The sequence below is a fragment of the Wickerhamomyces anomalus genome (genome assembly GCF_001661255.1).
Source record: "Wickerhamomyces anomalus NRRL Y-366-8 unplaced genomic scaffold WICANscaffold_6, whole genome shotgun sequence".
NCBI classification, from domain to species: Eukaryota; Fungi; Ascomycota; class Saccharomycetes; order Phaffomycetales; family Wickerhamomycetaceae; genus Hansenula; species Hansenula anomala.
The window spans coordinates 440,862-461,156 of NW_017567115.1; the positions used below are offsets into that span (position 1 = coordinate 440,862).

Sequence of the window (20,295 nt, forward strand, 5' to 3'; positions counted from 1 at the left end):
TTCATTTTCGATACTCATCAAGCCCCTTGAATCATGGCTCGTACATTTCTTGCCTGTGATCACTGTCGCAGGTCAAAACTACGTTGTGCATCTAATCTTGACGAAAAGGGCGAACCAAATGGTAAATGCCAAAGGTGTTTAAAGCTGAGTTTAGACTGCCAGTACACTCCAAGGCCATCACAACTCAAGAAGCAAATACGGCGTGAAAAGTTGGCTACAAAGATTAAACGTTCTCCAAGTTTTAAGAATGATTCTGAACATTTGGCTTTCAAAGTGTCCAAGAAAAACATTACCCCAGATCTATGTGATCAAACACCTCCTTATTTACAAGGAACTATCAACAATTTTGGGAATAAACATGGGTGTGCAAACTATCTAGATACTATGGTTTTACCGAGTATAGATATCATGATTGAGGTTGTTAACCAATTTTTTGATAATCAGTATCATTCAATATTCAATTTTCTTCATAAAGAGACTTACTTAAACTATATCAAGAGTGCAAAGTTTGGCCACCAGTTTTTCAACTATGATGATCCTGCTGATGTTCCTGAATTTACACCATGTACACTATTAGCAATATTGGCATTATGTGCAAGAGATAATTCAAAATTGATTGAAATTTATGGTGAATTTGATCAAGGTAATAACCCAATTCAATTCATTCCCAACTTCAGCTCAATCCCATCTAAACTAACATCACAGTCACCTTCCAATGCATCAAGATATTTTGCATTTTATTCCAGATTACTACTGAAAGATATGTTTGATACACCCGCTATTCAAAGAGTCCAATCTCTTGCAATTCTATCATCACATGAATGGAGTGAGGGTAATGCGGCAAGATCATATTTATATATCGGTATAGCTGCACGAATGGGTGCCATTTTAGGATTAGGTTGCCCCAGAGGTGTTTGTTATGAAGATCAAAATAATCAATATGGTAATGAAAGAGATCGTTTCATTGCAATGGAGTCAAAGAGAAGAACTATTTGGTCGGTTTATATGATGGATCGTTGTAATTCAAGTGGCAGAAATAGAAGTCATGCTTTAAAGATAGAGGATATTGAAATCAGTCTTCCTTGTCCTGAAGAGAATTTCCAAAAAGGGATCCCCATCGAATATCCAAGTTATAATGAGTGTTTCACATGTTTAAACAAGTTGACAAGTTTGGATTTTACCATTATAGGGTTTGAGTTATGGTCCAAAATTGCTAAATGGGTTGGTGAGATAGGTTCTAAAAAGGAAAAATTGAATCCAAATGATCCCAACTCAAATTTTTACAAGTTATCAAATGATCTTAAACTTTTGAAAGAATCAATGCCTTCAGAATTACACGTGAGCAGTCTGAATCTTCACTTGGAGAAACATAACTTGAATTTTGGGTTCTTGCATCAACTGTTGTACCTTTCTGGAATTTTTTTGAATCGTGAATATTTCTATTATAGCTCAAATATATCTAAAATTGACCATTATGAATTTACAAAGAAATTAATTCATGAAGTTCAAGAGAGTTCAAATTTGATAAAGACCTTGGTATCAACCAAAAATTTCATTGTCACGCCCTTCACAGCATTTGAGTTATTTACAAATTCAGTCACTTGTTTATCAATATCAAGTATTTTGAATGATTTGAAATTGAAAGCATTAGGTATGCAAAATATGGAGATTTTGAAATCATTTTTTTATAATGATTACTTGGGATCAACTTGGTACAGCATTATTACACAATTGTTAAAATATTTTGAAAGTTGCCATAATAATGGGGTCTTCAACAAAACATTACAACAAAATACTAAATTGACAAACTTAATCAATGATTATGGACAAGGTGATATACCTGAGCAATTGACCACACATCCCTATGAAATCAAAAAAGTTGACTTGAATGATATTTTGAACTCATCAGACTCAGAATCAAATAGCAGCTCTTCATCAAAGAATTCTAATACTGTACTTCCAGTGGAACAGACTAGGATTCGAACTGCAGATGAATCAATCGTTCAAAGTGATGATTCTTCTATCTCCTCAAATACAAATTCTAAGCAAACTGAACTCACTTCATCATCATCTTGGATTGATAAGTCACTTGAACATGATATTGACAAATATTTCAGAAATTGGGATAAGATTATTCCAGATTGGAATGATGTTTTCATAGAGGACAGAATGATTGATGATATAAACTTGTTGTTACCTACAGAAATACATTACAACACAAACAGTACTTAAATATTGATAATATACAGAAAAGTTAGACAATGTTATGAAACTTAATCAAAATTCAAGACAATTTTCCCTCTTGCTTTATGAGCACTGAGTTTTTCATAAGCCTTTTCATAATCAGACCAAGTGAATGTTGAGTCAATAACCACTTTAAGTTTATTCTCTTCAAACAATTTCTTAGCTAGAGGATAGAAATCTTCAGCAGTGGCTACCATACCATAGTTGTAACTTCTGAAATAAGGAACCATCTTTGAGAAGAAGCCCAAATTGGCAACTTTGAGGAATGAAAAAATTGAACTGTTGTAATCAGCAATTTGATCACCAACAATAGTAACATATCCAGCCTTTTCAGTCTTTGGTTTCAAGACATAGTTAATAACTGGAAAGATGTCATTGTTACCAACACAGTCAATAATCAGATCAAACTTTTCACCACCAAAATCATTTTGAACAAGTGACAATGCTGTTTGAGCAACATCTTGTTTATTATAGTCAATAACGGTATCAGCACCAAATGATTTGGTTAATGAGGATGAAGATTCAGAATTAACACTAATGATACTCTTTGCATGATGATGATTCTTCAACAATTGTAGGACATATTGACCAACAGAGGTAGCACCACCAATGACCAAAACTCTTGAATTTTCATCAGGAACATGAAACTTTCTTAAAATGCTGACAGCTGTAGCAAACACTAATGGGAAAGCTGAAGCTTGTTGCAATGAAAGAGTTGAAGGAATTTTACCCATTGGATTTTCTTTTGGTTTCAGTTTCAAATATTGAGCAATGGTACCTTGTTCACCATAAACAGGCATGTACAGACCAGAAACCAAGTCACCTTCTTTATATTCTGATATATTTGAACCTGTTGCATAGACTGTACCTGAGAAATCTCTTCCAACACCTTTAACACCACGCTTGAAGAATATATAGCGAGAAGTATGATAAAGTAATAAATCAACAGGATTTAAAGCCGCATTGCTAATCTTGACAATGATTTCATCAGAAGCTAAATCAGTTGGAAGGTTGAATGTTTTTTCTTGTATTTTCATGGAGCAGCCATTGTTGTAGGCCAATCTTTTGAATGTTAGTGACTTTGACATGTTGTATTATATGAAAATTAATTAGCTTAACATCTTTAAAGTTGGTGTTTTTCAAGCTCTTGTTGTGTTTATATATTGCGCAAGCTTTGAAATTTTCTGCTTAAATGCGATTATACCCGATACACTCAAAAAAAGTGCCAAATCAACCACTGGCTGAAATTACTCAAGAGACTTGAATTCTACTACGAATTACGAATTATTGTGAAATTAATTAACTTATTATATTAGATTACTAATTATATGACCATAACTATAAACTGGAAGATTCTGGAACAAGTTCGAGGACAATCTTTCCTCTGGCTCTATGTGTCGCCTGCTTCTTCAAAGCAACTTCAAATTCTTCCCAAGGATACACCGAGTCCATGATAATCTTGAGCTTACCTTCATCAAATAGCTGTTTTGCAAATGGATAAAAATAATCATCATGTGCAACTAAAATGTAGTTGTAACTTCTGAAAAACGGTAAAATTCTTTTCAAAAAGATATTCTTCCAAAAAATCTTGAAAAATGAATTATGATAGTCCATTATTTCATCACCAACAATAGAAACGTAACCAGCTGGTTCACTTTTTGGTTTCAAGACGCTATCCATGATAGGGAACAACTCTTTATTTCCAATACAATCAATAATCATATCAAATTTTGAGCCATTGAAATCATTCTTAACAATGTCCAAAGTCCTTTGAGGAACATTTTCAGTTTTGTAATCAATTATAATGTCAGCACCTAAGGAAGTAACAAGTTCAGCAGAGTCGGCAGAGTTGACACTGACAACGCTTTGAGCTTTATAATGATTTTTCAGTATTTGAATGATATAATGACCAACAGCAGTAGCACCACCCAAGACTAAAACTCTCGAGTTTTCATTTGGTTTATGAAACTTTTGCAAAATATTGATAGCAGTAGCCAAGACTAATGGGAAAGATGCAGCTTCGATAAATGTTTGACCTTTTGGAAACTTACCCATGGATGGGACCTTCTTTGGATTGATCCTCAAGAATTCAGTGAATGTAGATTCTTCAGTGAAAAATGGTGTAAAAAGACCTGAAACACGATCACCAACTTTGTATTCAGTGACTTGAGACCCAACAGCATGGACTATTCCAGCAAAGTCACGACCAACAGCTTTCTCATTACGCTTAAAGAACAAGTACTTAGCAGTATTGTACAATAATAAATCTTCAGGGTTCACACCAGCAGCATAAACTTTCACCAATATTTCATCTGGTTGTAGATCTCCAACATTAATTGTCTTGTCTCTGAGTTTCATTGGCTCCCCATTGAAGTAGGTTACTTTTCTGTAGTGGATTGTTTCTGTCATCTTTGTAAACACAAGGGTTGATTCTCTTTCAAATATCCATGGACAAACCTAATGTGGGACATGGTGATCTTTTATACCTGTAAACTGATAATAAATCATGTGCTAAATTAACTTTCAATCAAGGACACTGACAAATGGCTTCTTGAAAAAGCGAACAAGAAAACAATAGAGCGACAATTTGACAATGCAGCACATGATAAGCTGACCAAAAATTAAATCCGAAGACCGCAAACAGCGACCGCCGACTGTCCGTCAATTGTCCGTGTCCGTCAAATTTCCGCAATATATAATTGTAAATTGTAACCTCAAAAAGTTGAATTAATTTGGTTTGGTCTTTATGACAGTGAATCCTAATGGTTTTAATGGCTGGAATGAAGTAGTTATAATGAACTTTCACTGGTAATGTTTCCATCAGAGCCAATAAAAGCAGCTTACAAGTAACTCAGAGTAATGTCATGAAATATTCATTAAAATTAACCAAATGTGATTTATCTGTTCCTAAAGAAGGAAATAAATGGTGATAACACATGAAGTATTGTCAGAGATCTTTAATCCTGATACTCTCAATGTCCTTGAAGTAATTCATAGAACCAGACTTCAACTAATCACTTATTCTTTCTCTTCAACTCATTCAACACATTTCTCATCTGAACATAACCCAAATGGATCTTCCCAAGGAAATGATCACTCAACCTTCTATCACTATCCAATCTTGAAAGATAAGCTCCACATACTTCACAAACTTGCAATTTTTGTTGTGCACTTTGTCCAGCATTCTCAGTAACATCTCTCAATTTTTTAACATGGTACTCCTTCTTTACCGACAACTCCTCAAGCTTCACGCTTTGATCAATAGCTTTCAATATCTCTTTATTCTGTATCAATTTTTCAATCTCCTGTATCATAATACTAATCTTTGCATCAACAACTTCCAACTCCTTAGCAGCTTCACTAATCTTCAACTTCTCCTCAGGTGTATGTTCCAATCTTTTGAGAGCAATATCAATCTTTCTATTACAATCAATAACAAATCTATTTAGATTATTTGTAACTTCCCTTTCAAAATCAGGGAATTTCTTTCCCTGTGCCACTTCTCTTTCATATTGTAATTTATGCTTCTCTAAATGGATTTTATTACATCTCCCCATATCTTGCTTTGTTCCTGAAAATAAATCATAAGGACATATACCTAATAAGAAACTTTTACAGATCTTTGGATCTGATAATCCTAATTCTCTTCGTTGTCTTGATGGATTGATGAGTGTGTCTTTCCCCATCAATTGCTCTAGAAGCTCTCTTTGTTCATAACGTGCCATTTTGGACATTGTGGCATGTTATATTGGAATGTAATTAGGTGATCAACTGGAATCTTCAAACCAAAAGACGATTTTAACTGTTTTTGATTGTGCTTTGGGTTAATTCAATTGTTGATGTTTTCATACTTTTTTTGCCAGATTTTTTAAAGGCGGTGATTACATAATCTCAGCCTATAAACGTTGAAAAATTGAAGGACGTTGGAGAAATTCATTTTGATAAATCTCAATCACTTTTCAACGGATTTCAAATGGAAAGAATACGTTTTGTTGGGAAAGTTATCAGCTATGTTGTGAGAGGTGGTTGTGCAGTCCATGTTTTGCAGTCCCATTTCTACGAATTCACAGAGACAAGAGGTGAATCAATGCTTCCGACATTAGCAGCCAGTGGTGATTTCGTCTACACTTCAAAACGTTACAAGTTGGGTCGTGGTGTTGAAATTGGTGATTGTATCGTGGCTTTGAAGCCTACTGATCCTGATCAAAGAGTTTGCAAAAGGGTTACTGGAATGCCAGGTGATATTATCTTGATTGATCCAAGTATGGATCCAAAAGGCAGTAACAATAAGAATAACAATAGTAATAACAAAAGTGATGATACAACCAAAATATCCTCTATTAATGATGACAAAATAAATGAAAGTTTCAACAAGTATATTAAGGTTCCAGAAGGTCATTGTTGGGTCACTGGTGATAATTTAGCACATTCATTAGATTCAAGAACTTATAATTCATTACCATTGGGCTTAATAAAAGGAAAAATAATTGCAGCTAATGATTTTAATGAGCCATTTTGGGGTGGATCAAAAGGTAATTTCTGGGGATTTAGAAAGATTGAAAATAATTATGTTGATGAAGAGATAATCTCACCTAGTATTGCTGCTTGATTGGCCTTTTTTTGATTTATTCTATCTTGTTTATCTTGCTCATAAGTTTTCATTGACTCATCCATACCACTTATTAATCTAACAAATTGAGTCACAGGCCATGGTGAAGATCTAAACAAGGCTAAAAAGTTACCATAAATAGGGAATTTCAATTCACCTCTTCGACCATAGTCAACTGCTCTGACAACTTTCTGAGCAACATATTGTGGATCTAGTTCTGGTGCTAATATGGAAGATGGTGTATTGACACCTTTGAACATTTGTGTTTTCAATTGTCCTGGGCATACTAAAAGGGTTTTAATCCCCGTGGAGCTAAATAATGGTGGCCCCAATTCATAAGTTAAAGATTCATGTAATGCTATTAATGCTGATTTCGATGCACCATAGGCAGCTAATACCAACTGTTAGTACTTGAGAGAAGGAGGTGTGACTTTGATTCAAACTTACTTAGATTTGCTGGTGACATATACCCAAGAACAGATGCAACAGTGATTATATAACCTCTCTTCAACATCAACATATCAGGTAAAAATGCTTTATCAAGATAAAAACTTGACATCAAATTAACTTGAATAATTTTTTCAATTTCTTCAAATGATAAATCAATCAAAGATTTCCCAGATGTGATACCTGCATTATTAACCAATATTGTCACAATACCAACTTCATTCTTGACCCTTTCACTTAACTCCATGACTTGTTTCTTATCACTAACATCACATTTATAATAATAGACATCTTCCAATTTTTGATCATCATTAGGTATATTGATATCAAATACAACCAATCTTTGAATCCTTCTTTTTTGAAACTCTTTTACAATTTCTTTACCCAACCCTGATCCACCACCAGTGACTAACACCACATCTCTATGTCTTTCCAATACAACACCAATCAATGAATCGGATAAATATGAGATTAACCAATTTGCATGAACAATCTGTCTGTATAGTTGTGCTTTGATGACTAAAGCAAAATGCATAATTTCTAGATAGCTAAGTGATTACTCTGATCTCCTCTTTCTTCATACACTGTGTAGAGAAACTCAATTGTCTATGGTTTTCTTTGTTATATTGGTTTTGTAGACTTTGTGTCGCTGTCGGCGATACTCGTGTTTTGAGTTTTGATAAATCCGAAGGATAAAAAGATGAAAAACTGAAATCAAAACAAACATAATTTCAACAACTTGAATCATATTGAAGAAACAGCGTGCTAAGAATCAACAATCATGATGGGTAATAGAACTAATCTTCCAGAAGTTGTGCGAATCAAGAGAAAGAGGAATCAGGACTCTCTACAGGCGTTGAGTATGTGAAATTTTGACAACAAAGAGTCATTCAGAGGCTAACAACAGCAACACAGTTCTTGAAGCTCCAAAGCATAAAAGAATAAAAGATGAACATTATGGTGCGTGGGAATTTCACAATGGATGAAGTCTGTGGTACTAATGTTTATTGATAGTTTTCAAATTACAAAGAACTGATAATGAAATTGTTCAATTGAAGGAAGATGGAGATGCCATACTACCATTGCTACAAGAATCTAGTGGGAAGAAAGTGAGTGCTTCACCAACAACATTATAACCTTCACTAACAAGTTCATAAGGATAAAGAAAACACATTCATTCTACCGAAAGAGGAAAAACAAGATGAGAAGTTACCAGAAGAATTCTCAGAAATGTTAGATACAGTATTAAGTCTCAGTACACAACAACAAGAACCGTCTCAATCATTGAAAAAGAGAAAACACAAAGGATCAGTAGTTAATAGTGTCAATGTGAATGCTGAAAAAGTTGATCTGGAATACGTTTATGATGTGTATTATAGAGATCGTGCAGTTCATGAAACATGGGAAAAGGAAAAAATTGGTTACATGTACGTATTGACAATTAATCAAATGAAGGTAATGTTACTAATTTTTCAACTAGCAAATTTGAAGAAGACAAAGATGACTTACTTGGCGATGATGAATCTGTTAAAGTGTTATCGGATGATGAGGATTCAAATGCAGAGGATTTTTATAAAAACGATTATCCAGATGATGAAGATGACTATTCAGATGGTGAAGGTAAATCCGAATCATCAATTGAAGTACTTGCAGAGTCAATGCACCAGTCACAACAATTGAGTAATAATGAAACAAGTTTACAAGAGGACCAAATATACTTAGATGAAGATGAGTTTGAAGAACTGTATGATGAATTATATGATGAAGATGGTAATGGGCCTTCAGATTTCCTAGACAATGATAATTTTGATGACGTGAATGAATACCCTAGACAGAATTTTTTCCCAGGTGAAGAAGATGATGAGTTGGCTCAGCATCGAGACAAGATATTTGGGAAATTACAGAAAATGATTGATGAAGAGAATTGAGATTAGGTCTATGGTGATTAACTTCTAGGTCATGTGACTGATATTAGGGCATCGGAAATACGTGCCTCCAAACTTAGTTATGGTGTTCGGATGCCAAATCCTCCACGAATTTTTTTTTTCAACATGGTGAAAAATTCAATATAGGTGAAAATATAGAGCTACTCTATTGTAACTAGAACTTCAGTGTAAACATCAACACCAGCCATCCAAAATGAAATACATCAGAACTGATCAAATCTTAGATATCCCAGAAGGTGTTAACGTTAACATCAAATCAAGAATCATCACTGTTACCGGTCCAAGAGGTACTTTGACTAAAAACTTGCGTCATATTGATATTACTTTCACTAAAGTCAGCAACAAATCTATTAAAATCACCGTTCACAATGGTGACAGAAAACATGTTGCTGCTTTAAGAACTGTTAAATCTTTGATCGCTAACATGGTTACTGGTGTCACTAAAGGTTACAAATACAAATTGAGATATGTTTATGCGCATTTCCCAATTAACGTTAACGTTATTGAAAAAGATGGTGATAAATTCATTGAAATCAGAAATTTCTTGGGTGATAAACAAATCAGACAAGTCAAAGTTCATGAAGGTGTTACTGTTGAATTCTCTGCTAACCAAAAAGATGAAATTGTCTTAAGTGGTAACTCTGTTGAAAATGTTTCACAAAATGCTGCTGATATTCAACAAATCTGTAGAGTTAGAAACAAAGATATCCGTAAATTCTTGGATGGTATCTATGTTTCAGAAAAAGGTACTATTGTTCAAGATGAATAAATTCTTTCACAAATTTAATAATATTGTGATTTATTTGCTTATGACGGGTTTGAAGGATAAGTTTATTAGTTTAATGTACAAATAGAACTTTTTTTAATAATAATGGTTCTTTGGCTACTATTGAGTTAGTAGCATCGTAGCTTTGTATTTTAATTATACAAAGTATTCTTCAGGTGTTATGAATTTTAATTGACAGCCGTGTGCAAATCTTAAATCACTTTTACTAAAATCATTCTTTCTACCAGCTGCATCTCCAATAAACAAACTTTCTTCAACATTGATTTTATCTTTACCGAAATCTTTCAAGAATTCTTCAAACATACCAATGTTTGGTTTCCTCATATTGTCAAATTGTGCTTCATTATCACCTTTATAACTAGCACTTTTCTTTGGGCTTGCATAGACCCAAACATTTTGAACATCAACACCACGTTTCCCCAACTCTTCAAGGATCAATTCAATTCTTTTATGGAAATTATTATAAGATTTAGATGTCTTTGTAGCAACAACACCACCTTGATTAGTGAAGATAACAATGGGTATTTTGATTTGTTTCAAATTTGTTAATGTTTTGTAGTTGAACCATTTCCAATCTTGTGGGAACTTTGCGAATTTTCCTTTAGTTTTAGTCACTACCAAAGTGCCATCAAGATCGAATGAGATTATTGGTGTAATGGATTCATAAATCTTAGGACTTTTAGGTGTAATCTTTATGAGATAAGTATCTATGATTGATGTATTATGGGTTATGGTTTTCGCTGAAATTAGACTAGAAATTGTAGATCTTGCCTGTGTTGAAAGTGGCTTTAAAGAGCTGGATGATTTGGATTTCCCAATCATCGATAATATATCTTTGGACATCTTTGATGCTGGGTTTTAAGAGGACAATCTCGTTGTGGATGTTGATGGTTTATTTTCGTGTCCATCGCGATGAGGTTTTCAAGATTTTTTTTGACATGGCAGAGAAGTTAAGTATGTACAAATATCAGTTGTAATCAAGAATTCAGCATTTCAAGGACTTTCGAGATAAAATATCATGTCTGATAAGAATTCGTTTGGGAGAAGAACTTGGGACAGAGAAGAATACGCGAAACAGGCTCAGCTACGACGTGAACAGCAACAAAATAAGACAATAGAGGCTGTTGAAGGTCATAAATCAATATCAAGAGATGCTTTGAATTTCAACACAGACTTGAACAAAAGACAAGTGATTGCTAGTAATGTGGTTTCGACAAGGGGTAAATCATTTGGGTTTTATTGTGAGGTTTGTGATTTAACTTTCAAAGATAATTTAAAATATGTGGATCATTTAAACAGTAAACCTCATTTGATAAGGAGTGGTGAATTGAATAAAGAGGTCGATGTTAGTCTTGATGAGGTTAAACAACGCTACGAAATGCTTGTAAAAAAAGTAGATGAGATGTTGAATGAAAGTGAGAAATATGATATCAAGAAAAGAATTGCAAAAAGACAAGCATTTGAAGAAGAGTTGAAGCAAAAGAAATTGGCGAAGAAGAATTCAAAGAAGAAGCAAGAAACTGTTGATGACAGTCAAGATGATGAGATGACAAAATTGATGGGGTTTGGTGGGTTTGGAAGTACGAAGAAATAATAATGCAACAATAAATACACTTAAATATTTACACTCTGTTTTGCTATGTACAATGGAAACCGAATATTTACTCCAGTAGTTTGGTAATATCTTTGTCGGATTTTATCTCATCCACTTTGTTAACAGTTTTGTAATATTTGACGACATCGTCATCATCATCGCCCTTATCTTGACTTGATTTCAAATGGATTAACTTCTTCACAGTAACAACTTTTTCTTCAAATTTCACACTTTCTTTAATATCAGATGGATAATTTATAACAATGAATTTTTTTGAATCAGAAGCTTTCAATTGTTTGGAAATCAAATCAACAAGTAACCCAGTTGGTAATGTTTTATATTCAGCATCATTCAATAACGCATAATACAATGAATCTTTATCCTGTTTTTCCTTCTCCAACAACACATTAGGATCCAATATTTCAAAACCATCAATTTTCAAGCTTTTAAGTTTCTCAGGATCATCACTTTTCAAAAACCAAACACTCTTTTCATCTTGTGTAAAGATAGCTTTTCTACGCTTCAACTTCATTTGTTGTTTGAAATATTCAGATTCACTCATACTTTTGTTACGAGGGTTCTCCTTATTCACAGCTTCAACAACTTGTGCAAGAATGACATATGAGATGATACCAAGAGCTATGAAGTTACGGAATCTTGGACCTCTATCTGGATCTGGTTTTGATGAATTGTTTATGCATCTCTTGAGCAGTGGGGTTGGGGTTCTGATTGAACGTAGTGTTGACTGTTGACACAATGGCCTAAAATTAGTGAAACCACCTCTCAACATAATGAAAAAGTAAACTTTTGGAAAATGAGTTTGTACTTCTCTGCATGGTCTTTACATGTTAACGGTTTTTGAATTTTTTCGAAACCTCGAATGATAAATTCGCGACAGATTAATTGGGTTGAGATTTTGGGCTTGAAATACACTGATTTGGGGATGTTCTTGGAATCCAAAATACTGGAAACTTGAGCAAACTAAAGATCAGCTTCTTAATAATTTTTATTTGATCTTAAAACACGTTATTGTCTCCATTATATTCTAGATATTCAAGTATTCCAAACCCAAAGTTTGAGTGGCCATACCGAATATTTTTATCGAATTTGGTGAAAAAAAGTTGAAAATTCTTCGATTAAATCAACATTATCAAATAGCACAAGTTTTGGAATCAACAGCAACTTTGTCAATCATCATGTCTTTAGTCAATTTGGGAAATATTGCTGCTCATTTACAAAACGTCACCAGAGTTCATCTAGCCACAACATCGATTCCATTCTCAAGATTACACTTGGAAGTGGCTGCACATTTATACAAGCAAGGTTTCATAAGTTCTGTTCAAAGAGGATCTTTACAAGGTCCAGATAAAGTTCCAACTGAAGTCACACCAGATAACATTGCTACAAGAAGATTGTGGCTAGGGTTGAAATACAGAGGAACTGATTCTGTGATTAGAAAGTTTTCATTAGTTTCCAAACCAAGTTGTAGAATCCATTTGAATAAAGATGAATTGAAGTTATTAGCTGCTGGAAGAAAAGTTAGATTGATTAAACCATTACAGCCAAGTGAGTTGATGCTTATTAAAGATAACAAAACTAAAAAAGTGCTGGATTTGGCCGAAGCTGTGAATAAAGGTGTTGAAGGTGAAGTCTTATGTCGTATTAGATAATGGGAAGAACAAGACGTTGCATTTTTTATTTTGTAAATAGGTTACATTCATGGATATATTTTTGGTGTTAATTAATGAGGCCTCTACGTAGTTTTGCTGGAAAGATTGTACTTTATCTCATTAATTCATAACTCAACTATAGGTCCACTTCCCACACTTCTCCAAGATGTCATGTCAATATTCCAACCTTTCCATTTGCTCAATCTGGCTTTTATTTCAGATAAATTCAGTTGGCTTTCATTTTTGTTGTGTGGCTTGAATTGACTAAATGAAGTTGGGAAGTTTTGTTGGAATGAAGGAGTTGGTGATAATGATAAAGTATCTTCTTGATCATAAGCCGAAGGACCCAATGTATTGTGGTTTGAAGAATCAACTCTTGCTTTTGCCAATTTCGATTCTAAATCGGAAACTTTTGCTTCCAAAGTTTCAAGTTGATCCAAATGCTCTAGCTTCAACATTTTCAAACTCTTGTTTTCATTCTTCAATTTCTCGAGTTCCTTTTTCAGTAATTCGTTCTCTTTTTGAGATTTCAAAAGTGCCTCGTCAGCTTTTGATTGTTGAAGAGATTCCATGAATGAAGGGCCAGAGTCTGGGAAAAGATCTTCTGTTGGATCGCTGGTGGTTGATTCATTGGTTGCAGCAGTAACTGGCTTTTCTTCAGTTAAAGGTTCTGTGACTTTCAATTCTCCAAGTTCCTGTGTTATAGTATCTTCTTCATTTGGTGTTGCTTCAGAAGAAGGGACTTTAGTGCTTTTATTGACTTTATTAGTTGGTTCACCATTCGATTCGTCATTAAGGTCACCTTTTGAGCTATTTTCCAATTCAGCCTTTTCTTGTGTGGTCTCTTCTTTTGGTTCTTCTTTTGGTTCGTCTTTGGCTTCTTCTTTGGCTTCTTTGGCTTCTTCTTTAACTTCTTCTTTAACTTCTTCCTGATCATCCTCCTTCACTTCATCATTTATATCGTCTTTTGATTTGTCTTCTGTTACTGCATCAGCATTGACATCAACTTTTGGACCATCTTCTACTGGCTCAACGCTTTCTTCTTTACCAGATCCTTCATCCTTCTCATCTTCTTTTTTGTCCTTTTTGGTCTTCTTCTTCTTTTTCTTGTTTTTGTTCTTCAGTTCTTCATACTTGTCTCGTTGTTAGTTTTGAAATATCAACAGATATCGACGTTTTCAACCTACTTTTTTTCTAGCTGCTTCAAGCTTTTGTTCCTTGATTTGCTCTTCCGTCAACTCAGTTTCTTTATCAGACATTTTTTCCTCTCTGGATTCAATTGCGTCCAAACTTCATACAAAACTGTTCTAAATGTTGTTGATGAATCCTAAATCAACGTTGTATCAGTTCCGACTGACAACTTCCCAAAACAGAATTTCCGGCAACTGACCAAAAATTTTTGGAAACTAGAAAAGAACCAACCCATTAGCCTCAAATATTGAGCAGTTGCAACCCTTATTCAAAGTATCTAATATCATCATGTCCAGAGGTAACCAAAGAGAAAAAGCCAGAGAAAAGAATGCTAAGAAGCAAGCTCAACAAAAGAAGAAAATCGAAGGTGATCCAAAAAAGAGATTAGAAGACCAAGCTGAAATCATGAGAAAAAAACAAGCTGAAGGTGAGTATTTGAACAGTATTCATTTCTCTTGAGTCGTAGAATACGTAGATCATACTTGTTGTATATAGTGTAAGATTACTAACGTGTTTAATTTTAGCTGATGCCAGAAAAGCTGCTGCTGCCAAATGATCAATTTAAATCAAGATCATCAACTAAAATTTAGAAATATAGAGGATATAAATATGATGTATACGAACTCCACGAAGATAACACGAAAATAAAGGAATATAATAAATGCTGGGATTTTACTTTGATCAAGAAAATTTGTAGTTTCTACACTTTGACCTTAGAAAAAAACAAACCACTCACAATACGAATAATATGCCATTATACAAAATAAAAACTTCCCTTTTTCTTCTAATCTTGATTTTTAGATGCTGCAGCTTCAGCTGTTATTTCCACATCATATTTGAAATCAAAGTATGATTTATCAAAGTTATGAACACGAACATAACCATCTTCCCCTCCGGATGCATAACTAGTACCTTTTGGATGGATAGCGATATAATTTAATGGACCGAAATGACCTTTAACTCTACCAATTTCATCTTCGAAAATTTTGTGATAGAATCTGGCTTCAAATTTACCTTGATTAGCAGCAGTAGTAGTAACATCTCTAGCTTCTTGACCACCACCCAACACAACAAAATTCTTTAATGGAGTTATAGCAGCAGTATTTAATGGAGAATCTGATTCAAATTTCTTCAAAACGTTGAAATTGTCAACATCCAAAATTTTAGAAGTTTTATCCTTTGATGAAGTAATGAAATATGTTTTATCATCAGAGAATTGTAAATCGGTGACTAAACCATCATGTATTTTAACAGAAGTGATGAATTCACCAGTTTCAGCATCATATTTGGAAATAACACCATCTTTGTGACCTGCAATGATATATTTACCCAAGTATGAGAAACCTGCAACTGTAACTCTTTCAAATCCTTCTCTAGTTGGAATAACCAATATTGGTTCTTGTTCTTGTTTTGTATAATCGTCATGATTCACTTTGAAAACAGAAATATCACCTTTATGACCCATAACAGCATCTAAAACTGCCAATAATTTATCATTTTGTGGATTGAATTCAACTCTTCTAACTGGAGATGCACATTTCCAATCATAAACTTCTTCACCGTTTGAAACTTTCCAAAGTTTAGCACTGAAATCAGCAGAACCTGTGACTAATAATTCTGTTTTATTATCAACGTCAAGGGACCAAATTGTACCACCATGACCAACAAAAGTTCCTAATCTTTCACCATTGAATGAATACCAAACAGATGCTTCTTTATCTTTGGCAACAGTGAAAATCAAATCACCTTCACGGTTATATTTAACTTGGGTAAGGGAACGTTCATGCCCTTTCAACAATAAAGGTCTCATCTCTTATACTGTTATTGAATCAACACGGTGCTTTTAATAAACCAATTCATTACATCTTTGACCAGTTCATTGATTTAAAAAAAGTGAAAGTTTTGAAAAAAAAAAGTCGGAACTTGAAATGTACACGTGAGTTTGGGTTTCCGGAAATATAAACGACCTGCGGGTTTTGGCAGTACATTGTGCTAAAACTATATAAATAGTTGATATTTACTTTACAGAGTGAAGTATAGTGCATCTTTTACTCAAAATATGAGCCATGCTTCTCTATTCATCTCGAGATACCTGCTTAAAATTCCATTTCTGCTTAAGATCTTGGTTTTTCTGAGAATCCAATTCTAGTCCATATCAATCAAAAAATCTCCTACAACCAGAAGCCAACGTTGACATGATTGAATGGGACTGAATTGAATGATATGTTTCCATAATCAAAGACCACCCTCTACTAGGTCTTTATGAAACTATCACAAATTTCGTCAATCAACTTGAACACAAGTTTCAAATCTTTTCTTTTAACCATAAACCATTCAACATGAATACCATGCTCTTTCGTATCATTTGAGCAACCATGACAAATAATATCACCTCTTCCATAAAGTTCCCATAATGACTTATGAATAGCTTTTTCAATCTTTGCAAGGTGGATTGGTGTAAAGAATCCATGGTTCAAAACATCATAATGCTTCAGTTCATGATGGTTTTTAGATATGTTTAATTTTGAAAATAATGCAGCCAAAGATGAACTGTAATCCACATAAGGATCAACATAAACAACTGAATGATTACATTTAGCTTCCCATTGCTTCAATCTTTGAGTCACAGTGCCAGTAGTTAAACCTATTTTAAGTAGTATATATTTCTTTGGATCGAAAACCTTCCATTTTGAAACATTGTCAACTTTGGCTAGCTTTTTCACTTGGAGCCAACCTTGCTTCTTAGGTGATTTTGAGAGTAGATGTTGTAGTGTATAGACATATATGTAGCCTCTTTGATAATCTTTGGTTCTAGCATGTTGTAACGAGAGGTTGGTTGATTGATATGTGTCATGTTTGAAGTTGTGTTTGGCTTGATTCTGATGATAATGGCAATATTTTTCTCCATTTGAAATTTTTATTTTACATCTTTGTCCTTTAATGGTGGTTCCATTGCATTGCGAATGGGTCATATCTTCATTTCGTTGAGTAACCAGTATCGATGTTGATTTATAAACTTTGAAAAAGTTTCGAGAAATGTAAACAAAAACAAAGTTCACAATGCATCGGATATTTGCGCCTCTGTGATTTATTGTCAATGTTTCCTTTTAATGCACCAAATTTCTCAGCTATCATTCAATACCTGATGCATTGTGTATCTTATAATATATAAATAAGAAGGTAGCAGTTATATACATCTTATATTATATTGAAAGTTGTTAGACTACGTCGTCGTTGGAGATTTTGCATATAATAATAATATCATAATAATTAGTTTGATCAGACATTACATATTTATTCATGAACGTACTAACATCTTTTCTTTCAATGCAGCAAGTTTTTTGTAATCTTTCTCATACGCCTTGTACTTGACATCATGTCTTTCATCAACACCAGCATCAACTGGAGGGGGAGATTCCTTAACTAACACAGCACTATTAAAATCAATCAGATTTAGTTTATTCTGCTCATCAAACAATATGTTTGGTAAGCGTATGTCCCCATGGACAATGTTTATTCTATGCAATTTTTCCACCTCTGCAGTCAATACCTCAAGATCTTCAATCGAAAACATATCGTGTTCATCAAAATTTATAATTTCTTCAAAACCAATAAAATATCCATTGAAAGCAGGGTTGGCCTCACTAGCAACCATAGCACCAAACCCACACATTTTGGGGCACTTTATGACTTTATCTAGGTTCTGATCTCTTATTTGTTCATCATTGTGAGATTGAATGTTTTGATTCACCTCAACTTCCACTTCATACTTAGTTTTGACTACCCAATCAATAAATTCATCAGGAGTTTGGTATTCAAGTGTTAACAATACAAAGTTCTGGAAATAATAATTTAGTAAATGGTCAAAACTGTATAACTTCAATATCACATTATCAGATCTATTGTCATCATCAACATCAACCTCCAACTTTTGATTAGCTGAATCCGAACTATGCTCGCTGAAAATACTGTTGAAAGTCTCTCTGGAAATTCTTATAACTTGACATAACCCATCTTCATCATTTTGTATAACTTTGTATTCCTTGAAATTTGAAGGAACCCTGGCAGTAAACTTGGGGTTATCACTATGCATAGCAGTTGTTTCAGTTGAATTTGTAATTGGTGACTCGTGACGGTCTTTCACTGAACAATAAGGTGTTGATGAAGGCATGTCTTTATCACCTTGATTAGAAGGTTCCGTTGAATATTTATTTGTGTGATCACTGTCTGATTGATTCATTGTAGAATTTCCATCACTTGTGCCTGCAAGTCTAGTTTGGAAGTTTTCTTCTCTGGAGGTTTGATTAACTCTCTCTTCAGATGATTTGCTAATTCTGTTCATTCGTTGTGATTTTTCTTTTGCATCAGGGGAGTCTTGATCGGCTATTTCTTTTGATATTTCAACCATATATAATACTAATGAAACCAATAATCTCGTAGGTAATTTGTTATTTTGGAACAATGGTGAATTAGTTGACTTTTCCACCCCGTTAAATGTTAGATTGGTAAACACCTTTTTACAAGCAACATCCTCTGAGTTTCCCATAGGTTCATTCTCATCATCTGTGATAAAAAACCAGAATGAAATACCATCACTAATGGATGATGTATCAAGATTTAACCGGCAAGAAAACATGAGAGACTGTCTGATAAGGTCCGAAAACTTTCCATCACTTGTTAGATCCATACATGAGCTAGTTTCTGACAGACTCGGCTTCTTTATCTCAGTAACAAAAGAAGCTTTTTCACAGTGGTTTTGAGCACGCCTTGAAGTATTAGCTGGTACTTTTGATTTATCAGTGACTTCATTGTGTGCAGCTCCATATTCACTAATGGCGATATATCGTTGAAAGCCATGTTGATTATCAAAACCTTTCGATAAATCATTGTTTTCTGAAGCTGTAGATGTTTCAAAATGAGATCGTCCTTTGGAAGTTAACATGGGTCTAGTTCGAGCTGGATTCGAATCATCAGAATGTGCATATTTCAAAACCAACCGAAATATTTCCACGATTGGATCTATTATTTGCATCTTGACAATATTTTCAATTTCACATTCATGAGTTTCACCAGGCCGGATTATAATGCCTTGACCACATGAATTTTCTCTAATCAAATCTAAAGATTCACCGATTGTATCTAGAATTTCATATTTGGGAATCGTACTCATCAAATCATTCATGTAACCCTCCAGTTCTTTTGTTTTCGAGTCAAAAAACCCTTTAGGAATATCTTGATAGCTTGTGTGTACATACTTATTATCCTGAGCTAAAGTTGAATCACTTGAGTTTGACCTTTTTCTCTTGGTTGGTATTGATTGGATTGGAGAAGTTGGAGTGGTGCTGTTGATAAGAAATGGAATAGTAGTTTTATCATCAAGAACAGGTGGATTGATTGAATGATCCAGCTCAACAGTAAACAAAGATGGGAGCACCATAATTAGTTTGTATAAATGTGGTATGACATAGCTATAATGTTCAAATTCTTTGTATCTCAACATTTCTATCCAGTTAAATAATGTTTTCATGGTGTAGCTGTTTATTCTTATTGGTTTACCTTCTTCAGCTTTGAATATGTTGTAGTACTCTATAACACCTTGTGGTTTCACTATTTCTTTGCAAAGAGATTCGAGTAGCAACTCTCCATCATTTGAAAGGGTATCAAAGTCTTTTTGCTCATCAACCGATTGCATCGGACTGAAATCAAGGTCTGGTGTACCTAAGGTTTCTTCTGGCAGTTCTTGCCCCTGTGGGCTGTTAAGCACTTGTTTGATTTGGTCAATTGCTCTAGAACTCATGTCTGTGGTA

The 20,295-nt window shown here is 34.0% G+C and overlaps 16 protein-coding genes across 16 annotated transcripts; 6 read left to right on the top strand and 10 right to left on the bottom strand.

Moving 5' to 3' along the window:
• Positions 1–33: 33 nt before the first annotated feature.
• Positions 34–1,608, top strand: WICANDRAFT_18027 (uncharacterized protein; the record flags this gene model as incomplete). The annotated part of the gene is made up of 2 exons (XM_019180775.1): positions 34–238; positions 380–1,608. Coding segments are annotated over 2 exons (1,434 nt in total), but the record flags the coding sequence as incomplete, so codon positions are not given.
• Positions 1,609–2,273: 665 nt separating this feature from the next.
• On the bottom strand, positions 2,274–3,332 carry WICANDRAFT_85688 (uncharacterized protein; the record flags this gene model as incomplete). The annotated part of the gene is made up of 1 exon (XM_019185932.1): positions 2,274–3,332. One exon carries the CDS (start codon positions 3,330–3,332, stop codon positions 2,274–2,276), a length of 1,059 nt encoding a protein of 352 aa, XP_019036751.1.
• Positions 3,333–3,582: 250 nt separating this feature from the next.
• On the bottom strand, positions 3,583–4,653 carry WICANDRAFT_85689 (uncharacterized protein; the record flags this gene model as incomplete). The annotated part of the gene is made up of 1 exon (XM_019185933.1): positions 3,583–4,653. One exon carries the CDS (start codon positions 4,651–4,653, stop codon positions 3,583–3,585), a length of 1,071 nt encoding a protein of 356 aa, XP_019036752.1.
• Positions 4,654–4,871: 218 nt separating this feature from the next.
• On the bottom strand, positions 4,872–5,969 carry LUC7 (Luc7p; the record flags this gene model as incomplete). The annotated part of the gene is made up of 1 exon (XM_019180335.1): positions 4,872–5,969. One exon carries the CDS (start codon positions 5,967–5,969, stop codon positions 5,259–5,261), a length of 711 nt encoding a protein of 236 aa, XP_019036753.1. The 3' UTR covers positions 4,872–5,258.
• Positions 5,970–6,217: 248 nt separating this feature from the next.
• On the top strand, positions 6,218–6,853 carry IMP1 (endopeptidase catalytic subunit IMP1; the record flags this gene model as incomplete). Its single annotated transcript, XM_019183827.1, has 1 exon — positions 6,218–6,853. The coding sequence occupies one exon, from the start codon at positions 6,218–6,220 to the stop codon at positions 6,851–6,853; it is 636 nt and encodes a 211-aa protein (XP_019036754.1).
• Positions 6,811–7,835, bottom strand: WICANDRAFT_35648 (SDR family oxidoreductase; the record flags this gene model as incomplete). The annotated part of the gene is made up of 2 exons (XM_019182337.1): positions 6,811–7,244; positions 7,301–7,835. The coding sequence occupies 2 exons, from the start codon at positions 7,833–7,835 to the stop codon at positions 6,811–6,813; spliced, it is 969 nt and encodes a 322-aa protein (XP_019036755.1).
• A 1,604-nt stretch (positions 7,836–9,439) lies between these two features.
• On the top strand, positions 9,440–10,015 carry WICANDRAFT_35384 (60S ribosomal protein uL6; the record flags this gene model as incomplete). Its single annotated transcript, XM_019182298.1, has 1 exon — positions 9,440–10,015. One exon carries the CDS (start codon positions 9,440–9,442, stop codon positions 10,013–10,015), a length of 576 nt encoding a protein of 191 aa, XP_019036756.1.
• A 159-nt stretch (positions 10,016–10,174) lies between these two features.
• On the bottom strand, positions 10,175–10,681 carry TPP1 (polynucleotide 3'-phosphatase; the record flags this gene model as incomplete). Its single annotated transcript, XM_019180712.1, has 1 exon — positions 10,175–10,681. A coding segment is annotated over one exon (507 nt), but the record flags the coding sequence as incomplete, so codon positions are not given.
• Positions 10,682–11,051: 370 nt separating this feature from the next.
• SNU23 (U4/U6-U5 snRNP complex subunit SNU23) lies at positions 11,052–11,627 on the top strand (the record flags this gene model as incomplete). Its single annotated transcript, XM_019183828.1, has 1 exon — positions 11,052–11,627. One exon carries the CDS (start codon positions 11,052–11,054, stop codon positions 11,625–11,627), a length of 576 nt encoding a protein of 191 aa, XP_019036758.1.
• A 67-nt stretch (positions 11,628–11,694) lies between these two features.
• On the bottom strand, positions 11,695–12,417 carry AIM36 (Aim36p; the record flags this gene model as incomplete). The annotated part of the gene is made up of 1 exon (XM_019185138.1): positions 11,695–12,417. The coding sequence occupies one exon, from the start codon at positions 12,415–12,417 to the stop codon at positions 11,695–11,697; it is 723 nt and encodes a 240-aa protein (XP_019036759.1).
• Positions 12,418–12,823: 406 nt separating this feature from the next.
• MRPS8 (mitochondrial 37S ribosomal protein uS8m MRPS8) lies at positions 12,824–13,297 on the top strand (the record flags this gene model as incomplete). The annotated part of the gene is made up of 1 exon (XM_019183829.1): positions 12,824–13,297. One exon carries the CDS (start codon positions 12,824–12,826, stop codon positions 13,295–13,297), a length of 474 nt encoding a protein of 157 aa, XP_019036760.1.
• Positions 13,298–13,422: 125 nt separating this feature from the next.
• Positions 13,423–14,556, bottom strand: BUG1 (Bug1p; the record flags this gene model as incomplete). The annotated part of the gene is made up of 2 exons (XM_019183830.1): positions 13,423–14,430; positions 14,485–14,556. 2 exons carry the CDS (start codon positions 14,554–14,556, stop codon positions 13,423–13,425), a joined length of 1,080 nt encoding a protein of 359 aa, XP_019036761.1.
• Positions 14,557–14,776: 220 nt separating this feature from the next.
• WICANDRAFT_64905 (uncharacterized protein) lies at positions 14,777–15,044 on the top strand (the record flags this gene model as incomplete). The annotated part of the gene is made up of 2 exons (XM_019183831.1): positions 14,777–14,915; positions 15,013–15,044. The coding sequence occupies 2 exons, from the start codon at positions 14,777–14,779 to the stop codon at positions 15,042–15,044; spliced, it is 171 nt and encodes a 56-aa protein (XP_019036762.1).
• A 228-nt stretch (positions 15,045–15,272) lies between these two features.
• TIF34 (translation initiation factor eIF3 subunit i) lies at positions 15,273–16,298 on the bottom strand (the record flags this gene model as incomplete). The annotated part of the gene is made up of 1 exon (XM_019182248.1): positions 15,273–16,298. One exon carries the CDS (start codon positions 16,296–16,298, stop codon positions 15,273–15,275), a length of 1,026 nt encoding a protein of 341 aa, XP_019036763.1.
• A 442-nt stretch (positions 16,299–16,740) lies between these two features.
• On the bottom strand, positions 16,741–17,460 carry WICANDRAFT_80891 (uncharacterized protein; the record flags this gene model as incomplete). The annotated part of the gene is made up of 1 exon (XM_019185139.1): positions 16,741–17,460. One exon carries the CDS (start codon positions 17,458–17,460, stop codon positions 16,741–16,743), a length of 720 nt encoding a protein of 239 aa, XP_019036764.1.
• Positions 17,461–17,786: 326 nt separating this feature from the next.
• WICANDRAFT_80892 (uncharacterized protein) lies at positions 17,787–20,285 on the bottom strand (the record flags this gene model as incomplete). The annotated part of the gene is made up of 1 exon (XM_019185140.1): positions 17,787–20,285. One exon carries the CDS (start codon positions 20,283–20,285, stop codon positions 17,787–17,789), a length of 2,499 nt encoding a protein of 832 aa, XP_019036765.1.
• Between the last annotated feature and the right edge of the window lie 10 nt (positions 20,286–20,295).